General features: G+C 34.4%; 3 protein-coding genes across 8 annotated transcripts; 2 read left to right on the plus strand and 1 right to left on the minus strand.

Annotated features, from left to right (window-relative positions):
- The first annotated feature begins 8,625 nt into the window (after nt 1–8,625).
- Nucleotides 8,626–11,371, plus strand: LOC104905463 (hypothetical protein). Of its 4 annotated transcripts, none has more exons than XM_010694015.4 (2): nt 8,626–8,853; nt 10,118–11,371. In XM_010694015.4, exon 2 carries the CDS (start codon nt 10,232–10,234, stop codon nt 11,270–11,272), a length of 1,041 nt encoding a protein of 346 aa, XP_010692317.1. In that variant the 5' UTR covers nt 8,626–8,853; nt 10,118–10,231; the 3' UTR covers nt 11,273–11,371. The 4 variants fall into 4 exon arrangements, with proteins under 4 accessions (XP_010692317.1, XP_010692318.1, XP_010692319.1 ...); XM_010694016.4 differs by having other exon boundaries at nt 8,626–8,849; XM_010694017.4 differs by having other exon boundaries at nt 8,626–8,844.
- Nucleotides 11,372–11,967: 596 nt separating this feature from the next.
- On the minus strand, nt 11,968–16,454 carry LOC104905462 (peptidyl-prolyl cis-trans isomerase CYP18-1). Its single transcript, XM_010694014.4, has 5 exons — nt 16,265–16,454; nt 16,063–16,137; nt 13,706–13,867; nt 12,856–13,014; nt 11,968–12,336 (listed from the first exon to the last, which is right to left on the minus strand). Exons 1-5 carry the CDS (start codon nt 16,265–16,267, stop codon nt 12,253–12,255), a joined length of 483 nt encoding a protein of 160 aa, XP_010692316.1. The 5' UTR covers nt 16,268–16,454; the 3' UTR covers nt 11,968–12,252.
- A 1,154-nt stretch (nt 16,455–17,608) lies between these two features.
- Nucleotides 17,609–20,975, plus strand: LOC104905461 (uncharacterized). Of its 3 annotated transcripts, none has more exons than XM_048641053.2 (4): nt 17,609–18,056; nt 19,156–19,392; nt 19,488–19,705; nt 19,918–20,568. In XM_048641053.2, the coding sequence occupies exons 1-4, from the start codon at nt 17,790–17,792 to the stop codon at nt 19,979–19,981; spliced, it is 786 nt and encodes a 261-aa protein (XP_048497010.1). In that variant the 5' UTR covers nt 17,609–17,789; the 3' UTR covers nt 19,982–20,568. The 3 variants fall into 3 exon arrangements, with proteins under 3 accessions (XP_048497010.1, XP_048497008.1, XP_010692315.1); XM_048641051.2 differs by lacking the exon at nt 19,918–20,568 and adding an exon at nt 20,592–20,975 and having other exon boundaries at nt 17,611–18,056; nt 19,156–19,386; XM_010694013.3 differs by lacking the exon at nt 19,918–20,568 and adding an exon at nt 20,592–20,975 and having other exon boundaries at nt 17,612–18,056.
- The last annotated feature ends 1,922 nt before the right edge of the window (nt 20,976–22,897 follow it).

Consider the following 22,897-nt stretch of genomic DNA (forward strand, 5'->3'; position numbering starts at 1 on the left):
AGAAACATCGCACCTACTATATTTCTCATGTTAAATAGTAAGCTTTATCCGATATAACCCTGAAATTATAAGGCAACAAAGTTAAGAAACAAATTAGTGTTATATTAGATAATTCTTGGTTATTAGTAACAACATAAGGTAGTAAAAGCTTATTATCTTTATCCAATATATATAACCCTGAAAAATCAGAAAACAAAAATCAGCCCAAGTACTATATTGAATGATATACTCCATGAGTTGCATTGCATATTTGCAATCTGCATGCGTGTTTTCTTCTCCTCATCTCCACAAGAACTCTCTCTCCTCTCTCTAGCTAGAACCCAAATTTTTTGACAACTTCATCGTCAAGCTTCCTTCTTATCAGGTAAGCAGTTATCTTTCTCTCTTCTCTTTTATTTGCCATAATTAAGCTCTCTTCCAAATGATATCTTACTCAAAATCCTCTCTCACCTACCTCTGACCAGCGTCGCGCCGCCGCCCAAACCTACACCTTGTTTAGTCGGTGGGCCCACATTTGGACTGATCTTTCCCACCTTCGTTTAAAAGGTCCCAACATCTTCACCTCTCTCTCTAACTCCACCATCATCAACAACATCTTCAACCAAATTATATTTGGTATTTATAAATTTAATGTAAAATACTAATAAATGAAATATATAAGTATTTGGGGTATAACCCGAACCTAAAAACTAGTTATATTTTCATTTCATGTGCTTTGGCTATTATAAAAATAAAAGAAGCCAATAAAGGAATTGATGAGTGAAAAAGAACAAATATTATGGCTAGCTTAAGGTGACGAGATCAGAATCGGGGAGAACTGTGCAAGTAGGGGTTGGAATAGTAGGGGTTGAAATAGTAAGGGCTTTATCAAAAGGGGTTGAAATAGTAGGGGTTTTATCAGTAGGGGTTGGAAAAGTTCTTAGAAGCCATAGATTGCTCAATGTCTTTCAATATATCACTTTAAGTTCTTAAAGCAAGTATTCGTCTCTAATTTTCGGTGGTTGTATGTGAATTTGTGATAACTAATAAGTTGTGAATTTGTGATAACTAAGTTGTAAATTTGTGGTAACTAAGTAGGTGGTTACTTGGATTAGTCCCGACCTATTAAAGTTCAATTCCCCTCATAAAAAACGAAGGAAATACTTGTATTGGTTTTTTTAAAAAATTTAAATTGGTCTACGGTAAAAATGTATTGTAATAAATACAATAAAACAAGTGGGACACAAAATTGGAACCAAACCCTATCAAAACCACCTTTCTATATTTACTTCGTTCATCCTCCTTGAGGTAAATAAAACTAACCTTTCCACTTACCTTCAACTTTTCCTTTTAGTATTTTTCAGTCTCCTTTTTACTTATCTCCCACACAAACTGCTCCATTTTAAAATGAATTAGTATAAGAAAAATAGTAGCAAAGTAGACAGGAAAAGTGTTAGTTTACGACTAAGGTTGCTCAAATCGAATTGTGAATGCCAAAAGCCACCGTGGAAGGTATTGCTAGTAAATGTATGGGTGCAAAATTTTGCTGCAGTGTTCCACTTATGCAAAAGTTATCAATATGTCGATCCATCAAAAAGTAAATTTTCTTATGTGATCATCTATTGTAGTATGACAAAACTCGGGGAGATTACCATACATCACTCAAGTTTTTGAACTTCCTAAAGTAAAATAGCCAATCTAATAATGTCACTAAACCAGGTAATCTTTCGGGGAAGTACGTAGATTTGAGCTAGTAATAATAACTTATCACCTCCTTAGTCATTGCAGGATTATATCATATAAATCTCACTACCAATCACGTACTCCTACTCAACCATTTAATAATGAATCTCTACAATACAAATAACTCAGCTTTACTAATAAATGTATGTACTGAGCAGGGGCGGCTTTTAGCATGTTTAACATGTTCCATGGAACAAGACCCCTTAATTGTGAGGGCCCCAAAATAGAGAAAGTTCAAGTAGTAAAACAAAAGTTTATCTACTTATTTGGACTACTTTTTTTCATAATATGATTATGTGAAGTATGGATGAGCTACTACATTATTGAATTCTTCAAATATGAGATCGCACAGGGCCTCTATATAATTCGAGACGGGCCTGGTACTGAGAGACATAACTCACACAAACACATACAACCCAAAACAAATCCCCATTATCGAAAAATCATATGAAAACGATCAAACACAAATAAAATCATACTAACAATAGTTCAAATTTCAAACATGAAACTAATAATTTGCAAACTAAATTTGACTTGTAAATACAATATTGAAAATTTATTTTGAACAATTAAATATAAATCCGCAATTATAAAGGAACAAACCCAAAAAAATCGGTTAGGGTTTGGGTGAGAGAGATCGAGTGACTTGGTTTAAAAGGGAGAGATTAATACCGTGATTATGGCCGCTACTGGTGGTGGCCGGATAAGTTTGATCAGAAGACGTTGGTGGCCAGAGAGTTAGCGGGTTGCGCCGATTAAATTCCCAAAATAGAAAGCGTTAGACCTAGCACAAACAATGTGGCTTCAATATCTTGATTGATTCAAAATGTATTATGACATTGCATTAGTCTTAGGATGATTTAAAGCAAGACTTTTGCATACATACTCATTCAAGTCAACAACCCACCTTTGCCACAAAAAAAGAAGAAGTAAAGGGTCAGCTATATATCAATACACCCTTTAGAAAACAAAGTAACTTCAGGTTAGATCACAAACTGTCACAAGATTGATGCCAGACAAATTTTCCCCAAGACACATACCAGTAGACATAGATCAACCTCACCTGCATCAGTCTTTGTATACGGCATTATTAATATCGCTGATGTAATTACACATGAAGGTAATTACAATATGGAAAAAACAATATTATGGGAAAAATGTGTATAGAGAAGCAAACTTTGCTGCTGATTGGATGGCTCACCAAGGGCATTCAACCTCTAATTTGTGTTATTATTTTACTACAATGGATAATTCCTTTTCCCTGATCATCCGTAAGGATGCTTTAGGATGTCCCGTTTCCTGGGTACCTTTCTAGTTTTCTTTCTGGCTAAAAAAAAATGGGGAAATTGAAGTTTTTTAAAAAATATATAAATTTAGTTTTTAAAATTTATGGGTATTATCACATACTCATCTTTGAACAAATTACTGCTACACAAGCACAAATGGAGAAGTTCAACTATAAGTTCAGAACCCAAAAATACACAAGATTTTTTGATGAATTTTTGAGGGATGTTAACGAGAGAAGCAAAGAAATGAGGAGAGAGAAGTTCTGTTTATATCCGTGTGCTTGTGTTTCTTTCTTTATATGTGTAACTGTTGGATATAATGCAAATGGAAGTTATGTTTTAAACGTGCTGTAACAGTTGCTTGTTTTAATTTCTCCCCCAAATCTGAACATGCACAAAATCACAATTACTTTCATTTCAAAAATCAAAGGGAAAGACAATTCATTTTCCTGGGCACAATGAATAACCAACTTTCTGAAATTTACAATGAATTTCACATAAAATAAGTGCATTCACATGAATTCAAACTCGAATATCTTCACCGGAACTTCCATTCTTCTTAAGAGAGAGGAAAGAAATACTCCACAAAAATCAAATTCCCCCCAAATTTTAATTTTTCCTACAAAATTAGTCTTAAGTTTAACTCCATTTTTCTTCGTTGAATTTAGCAAAAAGAAGAACCCGATTATTGACACTGTAACTATGTTGTGCAGGGCTCAAAGCCAATGCTTCCAAGGGATGAAGGTCCAATATTGTCCAAGGAAGCTCAATCAAGTAGCGGACAAGCTGGCTAAGAAGGAAGAAAGGATAACTTAGATGTGAATGTAACTAGGCTTATCCCCACCCCCCTAGTTATATTTTGAACTTATGGGACGAATTTGTACTAAGGCTTCTAACCGTTAACAATTAATCTATATTTCCGCATTTCACCAAAAAAAAAAAAAAACATGAATTCAAACTCAATTAATTTCAATAAGATTTTGACTCAAAAGAAAAATAGCAATTCCTACAAAAAGAAGTCGAACCCGTAATTGAACTGATTTCGAGTATACGATCTTTGCTTCTCATAAGTTATGTGTCAAGATATAATTAGAAATTTAGGGTTTGCAAGCAGAAGTTTACACTTATAAGCAAAAATATACATAAATCATATGAAAATACCTGTAAAATAAACCAATAAAATAAGCCAATAAAATAAGATTAGATCTTCTGTGTAATTTTCCTATAATCTTTAAACTCAATAATCTTAATTCAAACCAATAAAATAAGATTTTTTTTTCTTTCTTTTCTGTTCCATGGAACTTGTTCCATGCAAAGCATTGCTTTTCTTGTCTTTTTATTAGTGTTTGGAGTCAGATAGTATGAATGCTTTGGTTCCTTAGTTTGGTTGGTTTGCCCCTAAAGCAAGACATCCCTTCTAGGAAGGCACCCCTTGCCAAAGGGGAGTCACTAACTGGGCTTTTGTCCAACTTAAAATAGTTCTTCTAGAATCATTTTATCTACTTCCTTGACCGAAAAGCGCTATCAATCCTACTTCCTCCACCTATTTCATAACAATAGGTACTTCAAAAATAACCTTTTCCGTTTGGGATGAGAATTATGAGAATTGGAGCCCAACCAAAATAAAGGTCGGAAATAGTGTACATCGGAGAAGGCCGATAACAGAATGAGAATCCTGAGAATTGGAGCGAGAGAAGCGAGGGAGAAAGCAAGCCGACCCAAAACACGAGACACTTTTGTCCGACAAAAGTGGTTTTTAGGCGTAAATAAGGCTAGCTTGGAGCAACATCCCCTAACTATTTGAGGAAAAGGAGAAGAATGAAGAAGGCGGAAAAAGTTACAAAGAAATCAAAGAAAAACTGGTAATTATATGGTTTGTTATTTAAAGATCATAAATCAGCGATCGAAAATCGAAACTTCAAAAAACTTGGACAAAACAACTATCTATTTTTTTTTTCCAGAACGAAAAATCAAATATTTTTCAAGTACCTATTGTTGCGGAATGGGGGAGGAAGTAGGATTGATAGCGCTTTTCGATCAAGGGAGTAGACAGAATAATGCACTAGCACTTTTCAAGAATGAAGTAGCATTTGACGACAATTTTTTGAAGTGAATTCCCTTCGCCAATGATGTAATAGTCAATGTCGCAGTCGCGACTATGCAAGAAATTTGAAATGCTACTAATTTTGTCGTTCTTAGGCATCATTGAGGGGTCATTGTTGCATTGAAGGAACAAAAGCCGATTCTGAATTTTATTCTCACGAACAATCTATTTGGTTTTAGAACAGTTATTATGTCAGCAAGTCGAAGTGGAGCTCGTGTTGTTGGCCTTGGAATTGTGATTATTTTGGATGTGCATTACATTATAATAAATGTCACCACATATACTATTGTGATAGGATATAATTTTACACAAACATTTGCTTGCCCATCGTAAGATGTCATGGAAGCAGTGGCTAAGAAAATAGTCGTTATAAGCATGATTTTTTACCAAGCACTTGTCAAAATAAAAATTGTGATCTCTTCAATCACATAACGCAACCCTTTGAGACCAAAAGGGCTGCGTTTTATAAACCGTAGCCCTTCTTAAGATGAAGGGCTGCAGTTTTAATCCTAAACACAGCCCTTTGAGTTAAGAGGCTGCAACCCTTTTAGACCAGAAGGGCTGCGTTTTATAAACCGCAACCCTTCTTATTGTGAAATTTGGGTTTTTATTCATTATACTCGTACAATGTAAACTTGAAAGAAAAAAAAAATCGAAAATCTAGTTCTACTTGGAAAGATGTTGGTTTAATTGTTGTGATTCGAGATTGCTTGTTCATGTCAAGAATCAGGACCAATCAAGTAGTGTATGCACAATATGCAATGATATACTCCCCCGTTTCATTTTAATCTACACATGCACTTACACTTTTTAGCATGTCAATGTAAAATTTTGAGGATATATATTTTTAGTTTTGTATTTATAAAAATTGTAAAAAGTACATATTAATAAAATACATGTTATGATGAATCTAACAAGATCTCACATGACTATATTTTCATCCGCGTATAAATCACAAATGATGGTCAAAGTGAAATTTGTGAATAGTGTAAAGTGTCAAAATGTGTAGATTAAAATGAAACGGAAGGAGAATAGACTGGAGACATAGCGTTTGCTTATCATCTTACTGGAAAAAAATATTATTTGGGATTTGAATATGTGAATTGTATTTATAGCCTTTTTCTATGATAATCTTATTTTTGTTTTGATAGTATATTTGGTATATATGATAATCCCTTTGAGTTTTATAATCACATGAGCTTTAGGATAGCGAAAGATAATACATACATATGTCATGTGATAATCCCTTTGAAAATTACTTGCATATATGGTCATAAAACAATTTTGTACTAGAAATTCATTAAAAGAATAATTAGTTTTTGAAATATAAAAGAAGAAGTAACCAGATGAGTTTCAGTGAAATAAAAGACTTTAGGATCTTACCTATGACATTTTGGTGAAATTTATTGGCCCGTATAATCATGAATGTATTAGATAAACTCATTATCTCAAAATAGTGAAGACAAAATAATAAATAAATAAAAAACTATAAGTTTGCGTACACTTTAGAAAATAAATAAAGTTGGATAAGAGTTCAATCATTTTATTGTGAAAAGAAATTTGATAAAAAAGAATGAGATATCTTTAGACCATAGACTAATTATGTAGATTGATGTCAGCATGTGATTGCTTCATCGTTTCCTAAAAAGGTATAGGGGATATATAGTTGTATAGCGGAAAAATGATACAAAGAAACTATTAGACCATACTTAAAATTGAAGTGTTGCTATTAGTATGGGACAACGATTAAAGGATATATATACACATTTTTTTAAATTAATATGGGACAAAAGGAATATAGAAGATGTCATACACCTAACTAATTACATAATCAATCTAAATTTAAGCTCGTAATAAGAGAACTTTGAATATATATTTGCAAATATAAAATTATTTGTGCACCATGCACGGTTATAAATCTAATTTTGATTTTAATAAATTACATGGAAAAATACATAAGTACATTAAAAAACTTAAATGATAAAAACTTATATCTATATCTAATTAAAGTTTATGTTACTCAAATTATTCTTCTTTCAGTTTTTAGATATAAATTTTGAAGTTACTTTATTTTCTTATTGTACCATATTGAAAGTCTATGACTTGGTATTCGAAAAATTGATTTGAAATTCTTATAAATATGAAATATATACGGTTTTTTTTACTAAGTATCCATGAGTTAAAAAAATTCACCTAGTATTCTCTATGTTTTCAAAATTCACCAGATACCCCTAAATTTCATAATAATACACTCAGATGACTAAAAACAATTAACTCCGTTGGTCTTAAACCTCATTAAACCTAATTAGTCTTAATTAATCTAACTAAATCCTAATATCTACCTTCGAATCCTACCCTAATCCTATCCTAATCCTAACCCTTGATTTCAAACCTTAACCATAATCCTAACCCCACTACCACCCAACCACCCCCTTCCCCTTCCCCTCCACCCACCCCACCCTACCCCATGAATCCCCAACCCCTACCGCAACCACCACCCCCACCGCAGCCCCCACCCTCCCCCCAACCCATGCAACCTCGCCAGCCCCCTTCGCCCACCCATTCGATTTCTCCCCCACACCACCACCACTATGCGCACAACCTCCGGTGCACCGTCGCCCTTCAAACAACAACATGATTATAGAAAAATACGGTAAACTCTATAATGGTATATTTAAAGTTGAATTATGAATATATTGATCAAATAACAAATATCTCGTGCAATTTGCACGAGAGTGAATACTTAAATTTTAATATATGACAAAAATCCCAGGAACTCGAATATTACCACTAATGTAGTGTACAAGGAATTCAAAACGGGTAACCAATACTCATATATTAATCTACTTAATTGTTTTATTTATTATGTTACACTGTCCTTCAAAAGTCTAATTTATTTACTTGTGTATTTTGTTTATTCAATATGATTTGATATGCGTTAAGAGCCATATTATTTGATTTTATAAAAAGAAAGTATCAAATTATATCTAGATAAAAATTTTCGTGCACTTTTTATGCACGAATTTTAAAATTCTGAAGGCATTTCATATGTCCTCAATATTTTTTGCTTAATACAAACTTTTGAGTTTTTTGTGTGCTTAATACAAACTTTTGAGTTTTTTTGTGCTTAATACAAATTTTTGAGTTTTTTTGCAGGGATATACTAGGGTAATAGGTCATTTTATGGGGATATACATCACTAAATTTATTTTGTGGGGATATACCAATCTAAATCTAAATTTTGTTAAAAGGTACCGAAATTACTATTGCCGCCACGAAAGTCAATTTTTCGGCCCTTGACTTGTTAGGAACTCGCGTGTGACCCACAAAGTAACGGTGAAGAAGTTGGAGAAAAATAAATGTAATAGAAGCAATTGAATATTATAACGCTATACAAAGAGTAATTTAAGCAACTCAAAGATCGAAAATTTGACTTTCTCATCGAAAATAGTATTTTTGGTACCTTTTAACAAAATTTAAATTAGGTTGATAGATCATCACAAAATTTTTTTAGTGAGGTATATCGTATATCCGTACAAAAAACTCACGTTCCTCACAAAAATAGTGCTTTCACTCTATACTCTCTGTCTCTCTCCGTTCCCCTCGTCAGTCGGCGTCGATCGCCTCGAGTCATCGTTGCTGGCCTGTTGCTGAGTCGTCGCGCCGGTGATTTACGCCACCTCTGCCGCCTGCCGGGTCTGCGGTCTGTGTGACTGCAGATTTTAGCCTGCTGTACTGTTGGTTAATTTTCTTTGTTTCTTTCTCAAAAGCTCTTTCAATTTCTTTTCCATCTAATGATTTAATGATTTGTGAGTTTATGGGTTTATGAATCGTGTGGATTTATGGGTTTATGAATTAGGAATCTACTGATTTGTGAACTTAAAAATCAAAAGATTGTATTTATGAATTTAAAAACCAAAAGAGTGAATTTGTGAATTGGGAATTTACAGTGTTGGTAAATTATAATTTGTTTACTTTGTTATTGAATTCAATTGGTGAATGAGTGAATTATGATTTGTGAATTTCTTACTAATACACAATTATACATATTTGTTATGTTGTCTTGTGAATCTCTGATGTGAGTAGTGCATTTTCTTTCGTATTCTAACATTGAATTTCAATGAATTATTAGTTCACCTTCAAACTTCATAAGAAGATTCCTTTAAAAACAAAGTTCTTATGTGCATTGATAATAGCTAAAGATATAGGCTACAAGCCTACAACAGAACTTTTGGCTTATGACATTTTAATAACAAAATCAAAGGTAGAAAATATTAGTCAATTGCAATTGAGCTTTTGAACCTTCAATAGAGTGAACAATGGAGAAAAAAAAGGACAGAGAGATAGAAAAGGGAAGAGAATGAGGAGAGAGATTTAGGAAAGTTCATGGTTTTAACAGACGAAAGAACAAGTTGATTCAAAGGTTAATTTTAGTTGGAAATTTGAAATTTGTGTTTACAATATGTATTTACTGTTTAGAAATTCTAACAATGGGAAACTTTTAATATAGATATAAAATTAAACCAAATCCAAGTTCGATACCAAACAGTTGAATTTGGTCAAATCTATCATTTGAACAAAATCACCATGCCATACTGTCCATTAATCAAAGTTGTTTTGGATCCAAGTCTATCGCAAAGGGGAACATAATGATCCCCGAGTTAGTAGGAATTTTTCACTATCCAATGCTATTGCAAAATCATGCTACCCCTGACGTGAAATCCTGGCTCTGTCCCTGGTTAGTTGGTTTGTTCCATGAGTTTGCCAAGTAGGGGTAGTTGGTGATGATAGTGCCCCTTCCAGAGGAAAAGATTTGGTATTAGTGTCCTCTGAGTTACTGTTTGAAAACAAGAATGATGTTTGAAAAGGGAATGGGATCCATATTTATACTGATGAGCTGAACCAATGAAAAAACAATTACGTATACTATCTGAAGTTTTCTGATATTAGTTTCATACTTAATGGTTGACTGTATTGAAAATTGATGGATTTGGTAATCTTCCAGGTGTTCTGGAATTGGAAAGAAAAAGCAGCTAAATTGCAAAAAGTCAGAATTGGAGATTGGTCTGAAACCATTGTTTGAGGTGCTCCCTAGTTCCTTACCTGATACAAGTACCTCATGTTCTCAAGCATTTCTTCATCACAAACCGTGTTAAGAAATCCGATAAATTCGGCCATGAATTATGCAAAGAAGAAAGCTGCTGTACTTTACCACTACCCTTGCCCTGACGGTGTTTTTGCTGCCCTTGCAGCACATCTTTACTTCTCTGCTACTTCCTCCCCTGTGCTATTTTTTCCCAACACTGTCTACAACCCTATCAAGCCTGAGCAGTTACCACTGCAAGAAATTGGCGATGTTTACCTTTTAGACTTTGTGGGGCCCTCTGGTTTCGTTGCCGATCTGTCATCTAAGGTCCAGAATGTGATCATTCTTGACCATCACAAGACTGCGCTCGAAACTTTAGGCGGTGGAACCTCATTGGGTGAGAACGTAACAAAGACTATAGATATGGAGAGGAGCGGGGCAACAATTGCTTATGATTTCTTCAAGCAGAAGCTTAGTGAAAGGAATGAAGGCAGCTATGAAGCTGTGCTTGCTGAGTATGAAAGAATGAGAAAGCTCTTTGAGTACATCGAGGATGGGGATCTTTGGAAGTGGCAACTAGAGAGTAGCAAGGCCTTCAGCAGCGGATTCAAAGACCAGAAAATAGAATTTGATTTCCGGAAAAATTCCTCCGTGTTTCAGCAGTTACTCTCCTTAAACCTTGAGGCTGTTATAAATCAAGGTATTATAAGCATAGCTCATAAACAAAAATTGATATCTGAATCTCTTGAGCGATCTTTTGCAATTAGACTGGGAGGTGGGGATTTTGGGTGTTGCCTAGCTGTCAACGTAGACGAAGCGCTTTCAGAATTAAGGAGTGAACTCGGGAACCAGTTGGCTTGTAAGAGCCAAGACCACAACTTAAGGGGCATTGGAGCCATAGTGTATACTGTTCCAGAGCTCGGGAATGATCAAATGCTGAAAATCAGCCTCCGGAGTGTCAGAAGTGAAGATACTACTCCGATTTCAGAGAAATATGGGGGTGGTGGACATCGTAATGCTAGTTCATTTTTGTTAACTTCAGCAGAATTTGAAGCATGGAAGATTGTTAGTTGACGCTTTCTTTGTTAGTTTTATTTTTATCTATTAACAATTTTTGTAGATGTAGTTGGAAATTTAATTGGAGCCACTTCATTAGTTCAGCTTATAGCCACATTTCTATGTCTCGTTTCTAGAATTTTGAAGTCCTGCATTTTGTAGTGGAAAATCATAATCAAGGGAATCAATTCTTATGACTCAAGACTTTGGCCATGAAATGAGAAATCTATCATATTCTAGGCAGATCATGGGCATTCACATCTCATAACACCTTCAGCTTCTATTTAGAAGATAAACTCCTTTAAATCTATTAATTTATATTACGTACAATCTCGTGAAAAAATTTCACATTTGACGTGTATTACTTCTGATGTCTAAGGACAAGTGTGAAACAGTCTCGATCTCATGAATAGAAAACTATATGGTAAAACTCCCCACATCTTATGTTTCAACCATAACGTCACGGGTTTAAATCTCATGTTTTTCTGTAGCTTTTTCCAGTCTTTGCAACAAATGAAAATCGAACCCTTGTTACAGAAGTGGAATGAACTCAACCATTAGAAACCATTAGAGATAACTTGACCCTCCTCATCTCTAAACAAGATATAGAGTTCATATTACCAAAACAGGAAATATCAAATATTTTCTGTTTACATCAAATGTCAATACCCACAATAATTTAATATGGAAGCATCTCAACAAGTCATCAACAATTTACTCATAAAGTAAGATTATCATTAATCACCAAAAGTCTGTAACCAAGTGAACAGTTAACACCTTTTCACAGATGATGTGCTAATGAAATTACAAATCCCACCGTGCTATACATTGTGCAGGAGAGCCATTGATATCCAACTAATCACTATACTAGCACTTCAAAAAAGCAAGTCGACTGCAATCTACAATACGTTTTAAGGAAGTCGGCACTTTTCCCCTGAATGCAGTTCCCACGACGGCACCAGCCAGAAGGTTAGCATTTCTAGTGACACGGGTTGACTTCAACCAGCTAGGGGATTAGCATGTATTGTGACACGGTTCAGCCTAATTTCAGCAAGTGGACGATCCCCTGGACCTGTTTTTGTCTGCATAAACCAGAAAAACCATAATCAGCAACATTATCATAGGATTTGTGAAAAGATCAAAGAGCAGAAGGAAATAACTAAAATGTCCTTAGTGACTGAAGTTACCAAATACCCTTAGTTTTTTTTGATCCATATGAGCTACGAAGGCGGTACAAAGTACAAAGAAGGGGAGGAGAACCTGTGACCTATCGTTCACGGTACCTCAATCTTAACCATTAGGCCAAGACATCCTTGGTACCAAATACCCTTAGTGAGTACATGAGTTAGGGTATTTTAGTCATTTCCTTGTTATGCGCATAAGCATTATGCCTCACCAACTTAAAAGAAAACTAAAAGGAATTTCACTAAAGAAAGTTAGAAGCAAGCTTATGTCCAAGGATGTGAAAGCCTCGTCAGAAAATATGTCACTGAGGAATTCAAACATAAGTTAAAGTTGCATAACACCATAACGGTATATAACTATGATATGCAGAGTACACTTCTAAACAATTTGCAAGTATATGAAATACTCATAGATACCTTTTCCATAAGATCAAGGACTTCAAAACCATGGATCACTTTGCCAAGCACGGTGTACAATCCATTTAAATGAGGCTGCTTAGCATATGTTAAAAAGAATTGACTTCCATTGGTATTTGGACCACTGTTTGCCATTGACAGCATCCCCCTAGCATTGTGCTGGAAAAGAGAAGTACAGGAAAATTAATTAGATGAAAGAATTCGTTCATCAACTGACAAACAAGCAATGAGCTTAGACATTCTAAGCTTTTATTTCTTGTTCCAGGTAAACTTTCAAAAGAAACATCAGACGCCTTAGATAACTTGATCAAAGAAGTTTAGACATTCGCCCAACAGTAGCAGTATAGTTAACAAGCCTTTCATCCACACGGAAGATTTAGGGTACGTTCTCTTCACCTTAATAAATAAAGTTTCAGGTCCAATAAGTTCAGATAAGTTTCAATCAGGTCCAATCAGGGCCATAAGTTCCAATCAGGTCTAATAAGGTCCAATAAGTTCCAATCAGGTGCAATAAGGTCCAATGAGTTTCAATTGCTAAAAGTTAATAAGGTCTAATAAGTTTCAATCAGGTTCAATAAGGTCTAATAAGTTCCAATCAGGTCAATAAGTTTCAATCACGTCCAATAAGTTCCAATAAGGTTCAATCAGGTCCAATAAATTGAATCAAGTCCAATCAGGTCCAATAAAGTTCAGTTCAGGTTCAGGTCCAATAAGGTGAAAAGAACGCACCCTTAGGTATCTAAAGACAGAAATCTAATCGGGCTAATGTGTAAAGACAACATATGAATGAAAAAGGAATGACATCATATCCACTTATTAGAAACATTACTAAATATAGTTCATAATATACCTTAAGAGACTCTCTTATCTCATCGTTGAACTTTTTTCCCCATATACTGGTACCACCTTTGCCTGTGCCCGTTGGATCTCCTCCCTGGATCATGAAACCCTTGATGTTTCGATGAAATATGGTCCCATCATAGTAACCATTGGCACATAGAGCCAAAAAGTTCTAGAAGAAAAAAAAGGCATTTAGATCGTTGACAAGAAATAAACTATAAATTAAGTCTCTAGTTCTCATTCTAGACGATAGACACATATAATCCAAATCTCCAAATTCAAAACCCCATCACCTAAACTTCAGCAAAAAGAAGAATTTAAAGGTTAGATAGCAATAGGTATAGCCTCTATTGAGAAAAATCAGGGATAATGCAACAAAGATGTCACTTCTGCTTTAAATGTTCTTTATCACAAATAAATTAAAGACGACGAAAGACTTTGCTAACATATAAATGTCAAACAAGGGGAAATTACCAGAAACCAAATAGGGGCAGTTTGATTGAGGCCATTTTTTTGGGGGGTTGGGGGTTGGGAGAGAATTTAAAAAAATGAAACAGAAAGAAAGTCCCTTAATTCCCCCAATTGTTTGGGGACAATAGCGAAAGAGACAGGAGTTTTGAGTTCCATTTCCCCTGGTTGTTGCCAATGAACAAAGCCTTCTACGAAATAAATTGTAGAAGTAGGACATTTATTCTCTTATTCTACAATTCACACTCATTGCCATGCCTTATTTTTCCTAGTCATTGCTTCCGCCACGTCTCTCTCTTTCTCACTCTTCACGATCGCCATATCTCTCTCATTCCTGCTGTTTTATCTACCATCATAATTGTCAGAGTTGTTCGCATCTTAAATAGGACCTTTGATGGTCAGATCAGCCAATACAAGGCATGGATATACCATCCGATGACCTAAATCTTGATGAAACCTTTGCTTGGAATCCTCGAATCAGAAGATGGTTTTGCTTTAAGTTCAAATTTCTGCAAAAAGTGTTGAAGGTGAAGATAAATTGGTGTACAATTTCTGCGCTATGATAGGCATGGAAGTTGGGAGGGGTGGGAGAGGGAGTGGGTCGAGTAGGCAATGGAAGGTTTAGCACAGGATGGCATTTGGTGTAGGAGGCGGCAATCAATTATGGTTGTTAGGTAGTTTTCCCAAGTCATGACTCATGACGCTGTCATGGAGATGATTGAGGGGGCGGCAAACTGCCAACCGAAGCCTTTGCCAGCAACTAGAAGTGAGGATTTGAGGAAGTCAGACGAGAGACTAGTTGGACTATCCAGAAACATCAAAGTGAAGGAATCATTGAAAAGGCAACCAACTGATAATAGAGAGAAGCCAGAATGATAACTCACCCTCGTTATCTAGATTTCTCAAGACTCAAAACAACAAGGGCTAATCCTAAGTTCCTAAGCTCATTGGAGAACTTATATCATCAACAATATTCTAAGAAAAAGCAGTGAACACCTCAATTTACAGAGTATCAACATATCTCAAAGCTAAGCAAGGAATTCGGTACAATACAATAGCATGTAGATACCCTAGGTCAAGCAAGACAAACAATGTTGAAACAAACCCTTATAGTTCTAACTTAAACTTATAAAAGTTGCATATCAAATTCAGACGTGACTACATAAATAACAATAGATTACACCAGACCAGTCGCAATTCATTAGAAAATTTATCAAGGTCCCTTAAACGAGCATAGGGCTTAGTCAAGTAGAACCAGGTTGCAGCGAAACACAAATTCTCCTAGAAAAGAGAAATGTTTTGTTTTCTCGTTCTTGAGCATAGAGCCAAGTCATGTTCGTTGTTCTACTATGCTATATGTACGCCATTTTGGACGTTCTCATAGGAAGTACTCCGATAGCTTTCTGATTGTCCCAAAAATACTGCATATTACATATACGACTTCCCATTCCCTCCCATGCTTCACCCTCCGAAACACAATACCCGGAAACAAACCACCAACTTCACAAAAGATATGCAAAGTTTTACAGTCTCCAACTATCCAATCCCACATCCACTTGTACCCTCAAACAACTTATATCAACTAAAAACCAACAAAGCCTTCGCCGTGACAGTACAATCTTCAAAGTTCCATTCTATTGTAAACAACGATACTATCCCAATCAATTCATACCCCCCAAAAACCCTGCAATTCAAGGTTCTAAGGTCTAATTATCATTACTTCTCTTAATTACTCAATTCTAGTCAAAACAACCCCTGAAAATCAGTTTAATTCTATCAGCTTAACTCAAAGATAAAGAAATTCAGTCTTATGGACAATAATTTTTCATCATAATCAAAAAATTAACAAATTGACATCAAAAAAATGTTTCCAGTAATGTTATTCATCAACTGATTTACCTCAGCAGCTTTGGGAACTTCATCACAGAAAATTTCGCACTTAATGTCGCCGAGATTAGTGTGAAGTGTCACTGACTGCGATTAACATAAACATATGTTCAAGTTTATTGCAAAAAAAAAAAAAAAAAAAAAAAACAACGTTCAATCTAAGCTATAATAAAGGTGTTCGACGTAATGCGTGAGTCGAGAAGAAAAAACTTACCATTTTTATCTACTTTAACTTCAACCCAGAGATGCTTAAGTAGAGAAAGTGAGAAAGAGCTTGAAATATTGACGGGTTTAACACACGACGCCGATACTTCTGGAGTCGCCGGCTGTTTTTTTTATCCTTTTAATAACAAAAAGGCTTGTTGCCGACCTTTTTAGATGTCCCTTCAATTCAACAAGCTTCTGCCAAAATTTTTATCATACATCCGGATTTATCGTAAATATGGTATATCGAGTTATTTTTTTTCATTCCTCAATCCTCATCTAAATCATCCAAATGAGTAAAATGTACTAAATTTTTTTTTTAAATAAACAAAAATTATTCATATGAATATCCGAATTTATGATGAATAAACTCATGTTAGGCCCAATATAGTGGTTTACACTTCTTCTACTTTTTAGAAGAAGCATTGATGATAAAGAATTTCGGGGGTATTGTTACTAGAAGATGTGAATTGTAACCTTGTGTTGGACAATTTGTCTTAGATGCGATGTGTTTCACATTCAAATGATTATACATTATGTAGTATGTATGGTATGACAATATTGTCCTATTTATGTAGTCTAAGGAAACTCCTTTTTTTTACGGTAAGTCCGTAACTCTTTTAATATATTGAAAATGGGTACGATCATCTTATTATTAAAGGTATCATTCTAACACTTGTCAATATTTTGTAATATGAGTATTATTGCCTAGGAAAGCTGCAACTCTTGTTCAATGACATCCAAACTCTCGTTACACATTATTTTCTTATACCTCGAAACATATTTATTGTGAAGCCAATTGTGCTGTTGACTACCTCAATCATATGAAACATTTTATTACGACTAATCAAGACATTGTCCCTGACTACATCGTAATCTTAGGCACTGTTATGCAAAAATAGTTGTTAGTTGTAAACTTTTAGCTCTTAGCTATGAGTTGTGAGCTTTTAATGGAAGTAGTTTATAACTATTAACTGTCAAACTAGTTGTCTAAAGTAGAAGTGTTTGGTAAAAATAATTGTTGGTAAAATTTTAATGTGGAAATAATATGCAAAAATAGTAGCTTTTGTCTTTTGACAACAAAGTACTCAAAAGCTGAAAACTACCCCTAAAAGGTACTTCGCCGAACCTTAAAATAATTTTTTTAAAGTTTAAATTACCTAAATACTACTTAAAAGTTACCTCAAATACTACGCCCCAACACACTGTGAAATCTTAATCGTTAAGAAAATATATTTTTAATTTTGTTTACTTCTACTTCAAAAAAAATGGAAAAACAAAAAGAATATTCGTCGGGTGGGTCATTACCAATTTGGATTTTGGTACAAGTCTTAAAAGCTCATTGAGATATTTAGTAGATTGATCAAGACTTGCTCAACCTGAAAGAGTCCTAAACTCCTAAGTCCTAACCAATGTGGGAAAACATCAAACATAGCAAACACACCACCGTTATTTACAGTTAATTACTTCCTCCAGAATTCCATTACAAATTTACAACTCATACTCTTTTGCTTAGAAATCAATTACAATAAACAATGCAAGAGAAACTAAACAAACTTTTCATTTCCGAAACAAAAGCCACAAAAATGGAGGTAATTAAGAGTGATTACCAGATATTAGACCCTAATTCTACTTCATTTGACGAAGAATCTCCACTATTATCAAATTACGCCGAAAATAATTGTAATAGTCATATCAATTGGAGGTGGAAAAAAAGATGGTTTATAATTTTGCTGGGTGTTGTAATTGCAGTTTCCGCCATTGTTATTATCAAACAATTTGGCCCCTCTTTCATGAAGAAGGTTAAATTCTCTCTCCTCATATTTTATTTTGTTTATTTCGATATTTTTCTGAAAGATTGTACTATGAGTTTAATTCAAGGTTTTTAAATTGAATTATGTTTGGTTAGGATTAGTTAAAATTGAAGGGAGAATTAGCTAGTAGAAACGAACAAGTTAGATTTATGTTGATGAAATTTTTGAATTTTAGGGCTGAAATTTGATGCTAAAAAGAAGAATGGAGGTTTTAGGTTTTAAAGGTTTCGGCATTTGTAGCTGCTGTATTAATACCCCGAAAATGAAAATTTTCAGGTGTATTTTAAGTAATGTATTAATGTGTGTCATTTGAAAATAAAGAAATTCCTTTTGTTTGCAAATTTCAATTTTAGATAGACAAATTTGTAAATTTGGGGATGATTTTCTTCTATTTAAGGCCGTTAACTAAAATATGTCTATGGTTAACTAATTGGCTGGCTCCAGGAATAGCCGGAGCGTGAGCGGTTAATGGGGACGGATTGTAAATTCGTTGGCTACCTGTTTACTTGGGTTATTTTCCTGATAATGATAAAGAAAGGGCGGTAATTAAAATCGCCTTTCATTTTATGTAATTGTATGGTCTTGATTGTTCATGTAGGTATATCATGATTTCTTAATGAATTAGACAATCTGACTGCTTGTGAGTTTTGATTGTACGTTAATTTTTGAAGGGAACATGAATTGATTTCATATATGTTGCGAAAATGAGAGGCAATTAGGTTGTCATAGTGATGGTTAGAGATACGATATGACGACATAATTATCTTTAATAGTCATTACATAACCTTGAGTTGAGGTAATTTGTTGAATAGAAGTATGATAATTGATGTTTTGTGATTTTTTTTAGATTATTATATGTCATACAAGATGCATGGAAGTAGTTGCGAAATTTGTGATCAGTTACGTAACTGTGAGTTCACTCGCATATAACATCTATATATCTGAACAGAGAGGAGAGAGTGGTGTGTGGCTCAGACAAAGTGGATTTACTGAAGTGGATAGTCGTTTTTCAAATTGTCTACTCTTTATTGAATGCTATAGCTGCTTAGATGCATACTTTACTAAACTGTCACTCATCTTGTAATAGGAGGTTATGCCAGTAATAAACTGGCTGATAGAAACTTTCAGCTCGCCAGTGCTTGCAGCTATTCTGTTTGCTGGAATAGCCTTGTTCCCTGTTCTACTTTTGCCAACGACGCCCTTCAAGTGGATCGCTGGAATGACTTTTGGCTATGGAATTTGCTTCTTGGTGGTCATACCTGGAGTAGCTGTGGGAGTCTCTTTGCCCTATTTCATTGCCTATAAATTTCGTGACAAGGTCGAGGTAGGCAAGTACTTTTAATGTTTTCTGACCATATTTTGCTTAGAGAATGTTTCTTATGTAACTGGCTGTTTGTTGCTTATGTATATGCACCTCAGAAATGGCTGGATAATCATCCAGAAAAAGCTGCCATTGTTAGACTTGCTGGTGATGGGGAATGGTTACATCAGTTTCAAGCCATTGCTCTTGTAAGACTTACTCCGTTCCCATATGTGGTGCTCAATTATGCTGCTGTTGCTACCGGTGTTAAATATGGTCCTTACCTAACGGGAACCCTGGTAGGGATGGCACCTGAGATACTTCTTGCAATTTACAGGTTAGTTTTGTATCCTGGTTTTGAAGAAGCTTATGTAAATACCAGATAGTTTAGTCTCACTCAATTGATTATGCTAAAATCTATGAAGTCGAGGATTTCTCTGAAATGGGGGATATTCTTTTTCTGCTAATAGTTTATTGCTAGAAACCACCAATTGAACATTATATACTTATATTTACTTTCCTAAAAGCATCATCGGGGATTCTCAACAGTTCAGCTTTTCAATTGCGACGCTGCCAATCAAGAGAATGTGATCTACAAGCTGGAGATATGTAGTCAATTTAAGAACGTCGTATTATTTTCACTGCTACATTGGTTGGGGTTGCATTGTTTATGTTGAAACTCAAAGTAATGGAGTCTAATATAAGAGGTGGTAAATTAGATGAGGTTTTTGTAGTTGAAGGATAAGTGAAGGATGGGTGAATTGGGTGGATTTGTAGGGAAGTATTAGCCTCATTCGAAGAGTAACAAGTCCCACTCCCTCGAGGTCTCAAATTGACCTCAAGCTCCACCACCTTCACTCACATTCCTTTTCTTTATCTTGTTTCTTATTACCCCTCAATTTATTATCTTCAATGCAAGCATCCCCATAAGCTAAGCTGAAAATTCTAATGCAGTTTTGAAGATATCGCTTAATTCTAGGCTCGATTTTCAAGAGTCAAGACTCTTAAAGTTTTCCAAAGATTGGACCCAAGAGCATGCTGATTTTTCTGATCTGCAGACTTGTAGTGAACCTAGAAAAGATATGAGAGTTTGATGAGTTTTTCCACGATATGTTTAGTTGTTAATTGGATAAGGGTTTACAGGCCTGATACAAGGGGGGAATAGGTAAACTTCCATCATTCTTCATTTCTTCTTGTTGACATGTTGTTTTTCCCTTTGGTAGCGGAAAACTGTTCCGGACAGTGGCAGAAGCAATGGAGGAGGATACTCATGTTTCAAAATTTCATATGATCTTTGATGGTATGGGCTTCTGTTTAACTGCAGTATCCACCATCGCCATCGGATTTTATTCAAAACGGAAGTTGAAACAACTTCAAGAGTTACAGAGCAACAACAGCTGATATAGACCTTCCTCCACAGACATCTTTTATTGTCAGTTATTTGCGTATTTCTGCCATGTTTGAGCTTCGATGAGATACAGGAAATACTGTCAAAGTTGTTTATTCCTTGCAACGTAAGTGTACATATTTTGATCAAATTTCCATTGTATTGTAAAGTTGTAGGACGTGCAAATATTGTGATCAGGAAATACACGGTTTATTGGTGAGATGTTGTACTTGCTCTAGCGACTACTACTTATAAATTGAAGAAATTAAATTGAAGAAATTGTAATAAATGTAGGGTTTTTCTACGTTATACCTTTGTATTTTTTTCAATTTCTATGTTGTACCCCAAACTTTTCAAAATTCCACACAATACCTTTAAACTTACCTTTTTCAACGGACAATGCCCCTACCGTTAATTATACATCATTAATTTCGTCTACTTTTTATAATCCGGTGAAACGAATCTAATTAGTGAATAACCTTCTAAGAGTTAAACTACGTATAAGTCAAATTAGTTCCAATAATTTTTAAAAAATAATGAAATTAATGACATATAATCAGCAGTTTGGGCATCGTGCATTAAAAAAGGTAAGCTTGAGGGTACCATGTCGAATTTTTAAAAAGTTGGGGTGAAACGTAGAAATTGAAGAAACACAAGGATATGACGTAGAAAAACCCATAAATGTATATAGAAGTATAATTTTGATTGTCATATATGTTAAGGTTGATTGTTTTGTAACTTCTTGTATCTACCGCTCTACGTGGGTATTGAGTAGTCGCGCAAAAATATGAAGATGACCATTTTTTTAGTGAAAAATAGATGCATAGGATATTTACTAGAGACATTCGAGGTAGATTAAGAACTAAGAAGAAGCTAATCAAGATTCCTTCCCTTTTGTGACCTTGTTGTTTGATGAATTATCATCTGAACTTGTTTTACCAAATGTTTATGTAGGATCTTCACAAGAAGAGAAACAAAACCTCGAAGATTTAAACATCTAAAAAGATGCAAATAGATGAATACACATTCAGATATGTTTTATCATATATTAAGTAGATTGAGAAGATGAAGATAAAATGGTTCAACAAGCCACTTTCTTCATATAAATTTGCATGATCTTTTTCAATAATTCAATTAAGTGTTAATTGTAATTACTTTTGGTGAAACTATTACCAAGAAGTTTGCCTTGCAACAAAAAGGAACAAAAGCTAACATAACCAACAATTTAAAATAATCTCTTTACCTCCATATGTTCCCCTCTTTTCATTGGCCATATCTAAAATATGATAAAAGTATTAAATTAGCTACTAAACAATTCAATTGATGTAATCTATATTAAGGTGTGTACTCATATGTTATAGACTCTAGGAAAAATATCAAATTTAGAATAGTGATGAGTCCCAATAAACTCCAAATACCATCATATTGAAGTCCGACATGCAACATATGCATTACACCTCCTAATTTCCCCTTCTAATTAAAACAATTTGCTGGTCCATCATTAAACCTAACAGTCCTCGACAATCAACGTCTATTCAAAAACTTTTCCTACAATCATTGTTGTTACACATACTCCAACTCTAACTCCTCCGATCAATTTAAAAATTCACAAGTACTACCTCTTTTTCTTTTTGTTATTTCCGTAAGTTTTTCAACTTTTGCCAATACATATTTTACATAATTATTATCTTTAATTACATATTAATAGTATTATAAAAAGATTGATATTCTTAATATACTTATTAATACGAATCAAACTAGATACCTCATAACATTATTTCTCTTATATATTGTAAAATTTTTAAAATATTCTCTAATATAAAAACCAAGGGCATTTCTTTTTTATTTTCTCTAATAACTCTCCAATGCCCCTTATCAATTTAAGTATGTAGAGTCATATTGACACATATTCAACTTTTGTCGAGTCGTCGTCAGAAGAAGTACTTAAGTTGACAATTGATTGTTGTCGATTTTACTTAACTGATTTGTAGCATCGTTTTTAGGCTATTAACATATACAAATACAATACTCAACTCTTAAAACCAAAGTAAAACCACCCAAGAACCATTTATCAAACACGAGTTTGGAGATTTGATACTTTCTAATGATACTTGACAAAATTGGCCTCAACACCACAAATTA

The sequence above is a fragment of the Beta vulgaris genome, chromosome 1 (genome assembly GCF_026745355.1).
Source record: "Beta vulgaris subsp. vulgaris cultivar EL10 chromosome 1, EL10.2, whole genome shotgun sequence".
Taxonomy (NCBI): Eukaryota; Viridiplantae; Streptophyta; class Magnoliopsida; order Caryophyllales; family Amaranthaceae; genus Beta; species Beta vulgaris.